The sequence below is a fragment of the Penaeus vannamei genome, chromosome 37, assembly GCF_042767895.1.
Source record: "Penaeus vannamei isolate JL-2024 chromosome 37, ASM4276789v1, whole genome shotgun sequence".
Taxonomy (NCBI): Eukaryota; Metazoa; Arthropoda; class Malacostraca; order Decapoda; family Penaeidae; genus Penaeus; species Penaeus vannamei.
The window spans coordinates 18,296,001-18,304,885 of NC_091585.1; the positions used below are offsets into that span (position 1 = coordinate 18,296,001).

The 8,885-nt window shown below is 45.1% G+C and overlaps 2 protein-coding genes across 3 annotated transcripts in view; one reads left to right on the plus strand and one right to left on the minus strand.

Annotated features, from left to right (window-relative positions):
* LOC113826091 (protein lifeguard 1) overlaps positions 1-1,809 on the plus strand; it is a 3,739-nt gene extending 1,930 nt beyond the window's left edge. Inside the window, exons 3-4 of one of the 2 annotated variants that reach the window (XM_070115304.1) lie at positions 1-21; positions 1,046-1,809. The exon at positions 1-21 is cut by the window's left edge and continues 301 nt beyond it. In XM_070115304.1, coding sequence (XP_069971405.1) covers positions 1-21; positions 1,046-1,153 — 129 coding nt within the window. In that variant the 3' untranslated portion in view covers positions 1,154-1,809. Of the gene's footprint in view, positions 22-1,024 lie in introns of both variants that reach the window. The other variant, XM_027378969.2, reaches the window with a different exon arrangement.
* A 4,858-nt stretch (positions 1,810-6,667) lies between these two features.
* On the minus strand, positions 6,668-8,864 carry LOC113826089 (protein lifeguard 1; the record flags this gene model as incomplete). Its single annotated transcript, XM_070115303.1, is given in 2 exon segments — positions 6,668-7,494; positions 8,642-8,864. Coding segments are annotated over 2 exon segments (523 nt in total), but the record flags the coding sequence as incomplete, so codon positions are not given.
* Positions 8,865-8,885: the final 21 nt, after the last annotated feature.

An 8,885-nucleotide genomic window follows, 5' to 3' on the forward strand; every position in this document is an offset into this window, starting at 1 on the left:
TTCACGGCCTCCGCTTTCCGTGTGAGGAGCTGGTGGTGGAGGGAAGGAAGAAGGGAATCACGGAGAGGAAAGGAGGGAAGGAAGGGAGGGATGTAGGTGGGTGGAAACAAAGGAGGGATTGCGAGAATCACTCTTTTCGCTTATTAGGTGAGAAATTGGTGGTGGAGGGCGATGGAGGGAAGGGAGGGACAGAAGAAAGGAAGGAAGAGAGAAGGGTGAAATGGGAGGGAAGAAGAAAGGTGGAAGGGAAGGAAAAGGGTAATGAAGGGCAAGGAGGAGGAGGAGAGGATGGGTGGAAGAAAAGGAAGGAAATAGAGTGGGAAGGAGAATAAAAAGGAGAAAGGTGGCGGAAGGTAGGAAATCACGGATGATGGAAGAGAAGTGAAAAGAAGGGGAAAGCGGAAGAGGTGGAAAAGGAGGGCGTAGATGAAAGCGGAAGAGGTGGAAAAGGAGGGCGTAGATGAAAGCGGAAGAGGTGGAAAAGGAGGGCGTAGATGAAAGCGGAATAGGAAGGCGTAGGTGAAAGAGAGAAGAGGAAATGGGGGAGATATCATTTGACTTGAAAACACGTAGGATAATGGTTTACATCGAAAAAGCGTGACACCATACTGTATGTTGGTTATGTTTGTTCTCTTCTTGAATATCATGGAGTAACACCTCATTCCTGGTGAAAACAGACGAAATTTTACATTTTCACTCGGTAGGAAAAATGCCCTTTACACTGATTTTCTCAAAGCCTATCAATTTGGTAGGTGATGACTGCTTTAATTTCATTATATAATGCTAATGTTAGTTTACATGATTTACTTGTACATTCTTACTAGACAATAAAGGCAATATAGTGTGTATTCATAGATTACTTCACATTAGTACTTTACTCATTCACGTATTACATGATTAATGCTTCCTTTCTTTTCTTAAAAACTGCTCAGTTATATTTCTCTCTCGCTGTCTATCTCTCCCCCCCCTCCCTTCGCTCTCCTTCTCTTCCTCTCCCTGACTCTATTTATCTGTCTCCTAACAGAACGAACTTAACATCACACAGATGAGATCCATCGTCCTCGCCCTGATATTGACCATTTTGATAATGTTTTGGACCAACGCGATGATCAACTTGATGTATGCTAGCCTCGGGGCCCTCCAAAGCTCCTAACAGGTGATCGATACCCAGCTGATCAAACGAGGGAACCACTAGGCCGCCTATTACGACTCCTATTACGACTACGCGGCCCTCCACTTGCACCTCGACCTCCTCGACCTCTTTATGTACATTCTCGCGATCGTTGGAGGGTCCCTTAAGGATCTGAAGGAAGGTAGATAAAGGGAAAGGAAAGGGAGGTGGGTAGAATGAGGAAGGGGTCTTTATGTTTTGGTTAGTGACTCTCTAACAAGGGTTGGTTTGGAACATCGTCGAAAGGTCCTGTTATGACCCTAAGTAGCTATGCTTTATTTTGTTTTAAGGATGTTATTTATGAGGGATGTGCTTTGAAAAATAGCCTGAAAAACAGGAATAGGCTAAAGTGAAAGTCAACAAATTTGTCTTGAGACAGAGAGTATATTTTGAAGGAAGGAATTTGTGGGAAGGGAGTGGACAAGGTTTTGGATTATATGTTGCAACTGCGATTGTTTTCGGTGTTGTGATTCTGTAGGCAATAAGGAAAATAGATACATAGATGTAAGTAATGAACCCATGCATAATTTTCTGTTTGACTAAATAATAATGTATGTACACATGCGCATCATTAACCGCTATTTTGTTTATATCGAACTTTAGAGGCTGATGTGCTCGCCAATAAAACCATAGCGATCTCTCTTGATTTTACCTCCATCCCCTGCAGTTCTCGAATCCCTGGAATGTTGGAATCCCTGGACAGGTTCCCTCATACATAACAAATCTTCCTTCTCCAGATTTCGCCGATTTAGTGCAGCCAACGACCGCTTCATACTGGCGCTCTCTCGGTAGAAATTCTTGTTTCCAGCAACGTAGAAGGAATTCTGGGGATCTACTTGCCCCAATTTGTTATTGATGAAGTTTGACATAGTCGTACCAACCTTAAATGATCCTAGAAACAACTCCGGTGGGCAAAGAAAATATATAATAATAGTAATAATAATAAATGATAATAATGACAGTATCAACAACAATAATAAAATAATGATAATGATAGTAACAATAATGACAATAATATCAATCCTCATCCTCAACAGTCATAATAAAACAATGATCATAATCACAATAACAATTGTAATGATAACGATAATGATTTTAACAATAGTAATAATAATAATAATAGTAATAATTATGATAAAGATGATAATAGCAATAATAATGATAATAACAATAAGAATGGTGATGGTATATCATAATGATAATAACTAGAAACACTCAGAGAGCGCATACCTCCGCCGAGGCAACAGGGTCACTGATGCAATAAAAATATTCACACGAAGAATTACACAGGTGGATGATGAGGCACGCAGCCCGCCACCCCCTTTTATATAGGGCAGCGTCGGTGGGGGTGGCAGAGGTGGCATCCACCCGGAGCGACTGCCAGAGGCTGAACCTCAGGCGGGAAGTCAGGGTGGGGGCTTGGAACGTCCGTTCTTTGCGTCAAGATGATCGGTTGCCTTTACTGTCGAGGGAACTGGGGAGGCTGAGAGTTGAGGTGGCTGCTCTCTCGGAGGTGAGGAGGCCTGGCAGCGGCATGACTTGTGTAGGTGGCTACACCTATTACTGGTCGGGCCGCAGCGACGGCCACCACCTCCAGGGAGTAGCCATTATACTCCAGCCCTCGGTAGTAGAGGTTACTCCTGTTGATGAGCGTATAATGGTATTGAGATTGAAGCTATCTTTTGGCGCCATGTCTCTTATTGCTGTGTACGCTCCTACTGATGTTTGTAAACTTGACGTGAAAGAGATGTTCTACGCCAAACTTACATCTGTGGTAGACAGTTGTCCACGGCGATATATGCGTATTGTGCTGGGTGACTTCAATGCGGTATCTGGCTGTGATCGAGCTGGCAATGAGATGTCTGTCGGTCCCCATGGTGCAGGAGCTGATGCCGGTAGTGAGAATAGCCTCCTTTTCCGGTCCCAGAAATTAAGGATTTCTGGCTCCTGGTACCAGCGCCCATACCCACATCGATGGACATGGTACAGTGATGCGGGTAATACAGCCAAGGAGATCGATCACATACTTGTTAGCACTCGTTGGAGGATCCTCCAGAATTGCAGGGTGTACAGGAGTGCTGAGTTCTGTGGTACTGACCATAGATTGTTTGTGGCTACCCTCCGGGTCCACTTCAAAACTCCCCAGCGGTCAAATGATCACCCTAGGGTGTTTCATTTGGACAGGCCGAGGGAGGGGGAGTGTGCCCGCGGGTTTGCTGAGGCAATCTCTGATCGTTTTGCAATGCTCGACAGTCTGACAGACCCTGTTCTTCTGTGGGATACCTTCAAGTGTGAAACGCTTGATGCAGCTCAAGATACGATTGGTGTACGCCCGAGAGCAGTACAGAATTCCATCTCGCAGGAGACACTGGAAGCCACAGATGCATGTCGTGCGGTTCATCTGACAGAGGATCGGGAATTGCACCGTTCTCATGTGTGCAGAACTCAGTCTCTGTTAAGAAGGGACAAGGAACATTTTATTAGGAGTCTTGCAGAGGAGGTAGAAGGCCATTCTTAGTGAATGACCTTCGTCCTGCATACCAAGCCCTGAGAAAGCTGAACTCTAAGCCCTCTTCACAGGTGACAGCAGTTCGCTCAGTAAGTGTTCAGATCGTTTCAGATCCTGTTGCGGTGCGGGGACGTTGGGCTGAGTATTTTGAGCAGCTGTACCAGGTTGACCCACCAACAGTTAACTTGGATGCAGGTAGTGTTGAGATCCCGCTGCCGGATCCACCCATCAGTGAGGACCCTCCCTCCCTAACTGAAGTTAGGGGGGCGATTTCCAAGCTGAAGAGTGGTAAAGCAGCAGGTATCTGCGGCATACCAGCTGAACTGTTAAAGGCTGGTGGTGAACCTATGGCACGGGGGTTACATGCTGTCCTGGCTGCCATCTGGTGGTCCGGTACCGTTCCTCCTGACCTGTTGAGGGGTGTGGTCATCCCTCTCTGGAAGGGGAAGGGGGACCGTTGGGACTGCAGCAATCACCGAGGCATCACACTGCTCAGTATACCAGGCAAGGTTCTCGCCCACATCCTTCTGAGACGTATGAGAGACCATCTACTGAGGCACCAGAGACTGGAGCAATCCGGATTCACTCCTGGTAAGTCCACAATAGACCGTATCCTCGCGCTTCGAGTCATTGTAGAGCGCCGCCGTGAGTTCGGGCGTGGGCTGCTTGCAGCCTACATCGACCTCAAGAAGGCGTTCGATACGGTGCATTGGGAGTCACTTTGGGAGATCCTGAGACTGAGAGGAATTCCAACAAGGATTATTGGACTAATAGCAAGCCTGTATACTGGTACTGAAAGTGCTGTAAAGTGTGGTGGGGGCCTGTCGAGCTTCTTTCCTGTTAGTTCAGGAGTGAGGCAAGGCTGTGTCCTTGCGCCAACTCTTTTCAACACTTGCATGGACTGGATACTGGGCAGAGCTACTGTTCAAAGTCATTGTGGAGCAACACTGGGCAATATCAAGGTTACAGACCTTGACTTTGCTGATGATGTAGCCATTCTATCTGTCTTTGGAAACCCTAGTGGCATCTCTGGATGCATTTAGCAATGAAGCGAAACCCTTGGGTCTAGAGGTCTCCTGGACCAAGACCAAGGTCCAGGAATTTGGGGACTTGTTAGGAGAACCTGTTCAGTCGTCTTGAAGCCTTTTGTAATAGGTCTTTGCGCCGGATCATGGGGTACTGTTGGCGGGACCATGTGTCAAACCAACGGTTGCACCGCGAGATTGGCACAGGACCTGTTATCTGCACAATCCGTGATCGCCAACTCAGGCTATACAGCCACCTGGCTCGCTTTCCTCAGGATGATCCTGCCCATCAGGTCGTCTCTGTTCGAGACAACCCTGGGTGGAGGAGGCCTATGGGACGACCTAGGAAGTCGTAGCTTGGGCAGATTGACCAAACCTGCCGTGAAGAACTAGAGATGGGCCGAGTCCCTGCCTGGCGTCTAGCCATGAGGGATCCTCGTAGGTGGAAGCGAAGGGTGGATGCGGTTATGCGCCCCCGTCGGCGTCAGCCCCCTTGATGTTGATGATTGAAGAATTACATCAAAATCACCTCTCTCGAGCACGCTGGCGACACCCGTGTATCCCTATCCCGCGTTGTTAAGTAATCCTTTTGAAAAATCATTGATCCTCATCTTTATCGGGATCACCACCACACTTTAATAGCATGTAGGGCTTAGACATACTTCTGATAAAAAAAACTCAAATTTCTGTTCATAATTTTATGAGTTAATCTGAACAGAATCCGGATCATAAAAAAAAAAAAAAAAAAACAGAAAGATAGGGGGAGAGTAAGATAAAGAGATATAAAAATATGTACTTTTTGAGTTATCCTGCTAACCGTCCAGGATCTGGATCATGATCCAGATCACCAAAATTCAATGGCATCTAAGTTGGGCTGAGACACCTCTGGTAAAAATGTCGTTACTTTTTTTTGTTCATAACTATTTGAGTTCTGCTAAAAAACAAAACCTTCTTGACGGAGATAATCTCAGTAACAGTACTAACAACAACAACAACAATAATGATAATTATGATAATGATAATGATACAGCTGCTACTACTACCACTAAAAATATAATTATCACAAAAATAATAACAATAATGATAATGACCATGGAGATAGTGATGGTGGTAGTGACGACGATGATAACAATTAATGATGATGGTGTTGGTGGTGATGATGAGGTGGTGATGGCGATGGCGATATAATAATGATGGTGATGATGTGACGATGATGATGAAGATCGTGATGGTGATGATGAGGTGGCGGTGACGACAATGATAGCGATTGATGATGATGGTGGTGATGATGAGTTGGTGGTGATGGCGTTATGATGATGGTGATGGTGGAGGTAGTGGTGATGACAGCCGCAAAATAAACAAGTCTACAGCTATACAAGCTCCAAAAGACTTCTCAGTGGGTCTCTGCGTCAATCTCTGAACATTTCCTCTCCATCCTCTCCTCCAGCATTCCCGGTTGAGTCGTAGTGTTGGCCACCATGCTGCTCTCGACCGCTGTCAATCAATCTGGGTGCTCGGTCCAGTTCGAGGTCGACGGAAAGTTGGCGGAGCGTGAACAGGAATCGTGGGCTGAGCGGAATCATAGAAATCCACCTCTTTGGGGAATTGAAATTTTCTTCTCTTGCTTCATCCTCCACCAACCTATTATTCATTGTTTCAAAAGATTGCTGATATTTCACGAGAATGCAACAGAATTTTCTGTTTAGACGGCGGTCGTCAGGGACCAAAAGGCATTTTTGTAGAGACCTAAAAGGGGACATCATTTTCTTTCTTTACAGATCTAGGCAAAGCTTTGTGGTGGGGAAAGGAAGCAAGCTTGGATAAAGGATATTTCGGCGATATTATTAGAATTATGAAGTATAGCACTTAAGGAGAGCAGGGAGATCTAATGTGTATGAGGAATCTTTGGATTCCAACATTCCAAGGATTCGGGAACTGCAGGGGATGTAGGTAAAAACCAGGTATCTTTATGGTTTTATTGCCGAGTACATCACACATTTATGCTGAAGACTAAATCTTAGACATACAAGCAAAATAGTCGATAAAGGTACGCATGTGTACATAAATAAAGTATAGTGTTGAAACAAACAGATAATCATGTATGGATTCATCATTAATATCCATGTGTCCATTTTCCTTGTTTACACACAAAAGGAAAAAAATAATAAATAAACATTGCCATTGCACTATCAACATACAATCCCATTCCATTGCCACTCCTTTCCCATAAATCCTCGCATTCAAAATAAATCAAATGTTTGATTCCTTTTCCATGAACTCTCTCTCGTCATGAATTAAATGGTTGACTTCCGCCTTAGCCTGTTCCTTCCTTTTTTCCTTCAAAGGATGTCCCTCATAAATAACATCCTTAAATCAAAATAACGCACAGCAATTCATTAAAGAAAACAACATTCGACAATCTAACTATTCCTAGAGTCACTAACCCCTTCCTCATTGCCCTCCCACCTTTCTCTTCCTTTCATCTACCATCATCCTATAATCATTGTTCCGTCAAGGATTGCGAGGATGTACATAGAGACGTGGATGAGGTCGAGGTGCAAGTGGAAGGCCACGAGCAACTCATCCGGGGGAAGGGCGGATCTATGTTTCCATCCTTTGATGCGCTGCATATCGATCAGCAGGCAGAAGACGAAGAGGACGGCCCACAGGGTAATGTACTTCATGTTGATCATCGCGTTTGACCAAATGACTATCGGGATGAAGATCAGCTGGGGGACGGCCATTCTGAAGACGACGAAGATCGCCAGCATTGTGAAGTCGTATTTGACCTGTTGGGAGAGACAGATAAACAGATAGAATAAGGGAGAGAAAGAGAAGGGAAAGAGAGAAAGAGAGTTATTAATGAAAACTGTTTCTGAAAAAAGGAAGCATTATTCATGTAAAATGTGAATAAGTAAAGTACTAATATTAATTAATTTGTGGTAATATACTACATTGCCTTTACTGTCACTAGTAAAATTGCACAAGTAAAACATGAAAAACAATATTAGTATTATACAATGAAGTCAAAGGAGTCACCACCATAGCGAGAATAAACTCAATGTAAGGGGTTAGGTGTTGTGAGGTTCGCCCACTGTTAGCCATCAGATATGAATGTAAGAGGTTGGCCTTAGTGTTGGGGAATGAAAGGGGTCTTGGCATAGCGGTTTATTGAGGCATATGTAAAACCCCATCAGAGACCCGACACTTTGGGTGCCAAGTGTCTAAAGTGAAAACAAAGTGAACACCTGCGTCCGCTGAAGGAGGAAGGCAACTGCCGGGGTCATAGATGTGAAGTGGGAACCCTCCGCCTTTTTACGTAATCTTAACAAAAAACAATACAATTTTATGAAAACACCACAATGGCAGCTCAAAAATATGCGCTGACCCAATATATGTACTTTATGCTTCTTGTGCTCATCTGTATGTACTTAAAAAAACGTCCTGTCTTTATTTCCATGCAAAGGAGCATATTTAATAAGGTATTACCGGTCTTAGGATCCGTATGAGGCAAGCAGACAGAGAGGGAAGGGTTGATATGTCAAAGAGAGAGATAAAGAGGGGAAGGGGCAGAGAGGGGATAGAGAGGAGAGAATGTAAAAGAGAAAAAGAGAGACATGACAGAGAGAAAAAAAAAATACAGAGAGGGGGATGAGACGGAGGGAAAGCTATTTAGTTCCCTTCTCCCACTTCTTCCTAACCTCCCCTACCTTTCTTCTTTTCCCCATTATTCCCATCCTCTTCGCTCTCTTCTATCTAGCTCTCCACCTTTCCCTTCCCTCTATTTCCCTCCACCACCAGCTTCTCACCTAAAAAGAGAAAAGAGTCATACTTGGAATGTATCCCTCTTTCTTTCCGCCCACAAACATCCCTCCCTCCTTCCCTCTCCATCACTCCCTTCTTCCGTCCCTCCATTTCCCTCCACCACCACCTTACCCAGGAAGCCAAGACAGAGAGGCCCATCAACACCACCATGGTGAGCGCAATGGTCACGTCAAGGGCCTCCTTGCAATAGCTCATGTCCCCGAGCATGTAGGCCTCGCAGATGGCGACCACGAGCAGCACTATGTACTTATCCGGCGACTTCTTCCTCAGGTTGCCACTGTGGACGAGGGCGAGCATCATGGCGCACATCACGCCTAAGGAGAACCCGAATGTCCTTAAGTTGTTTTCGGCGTAG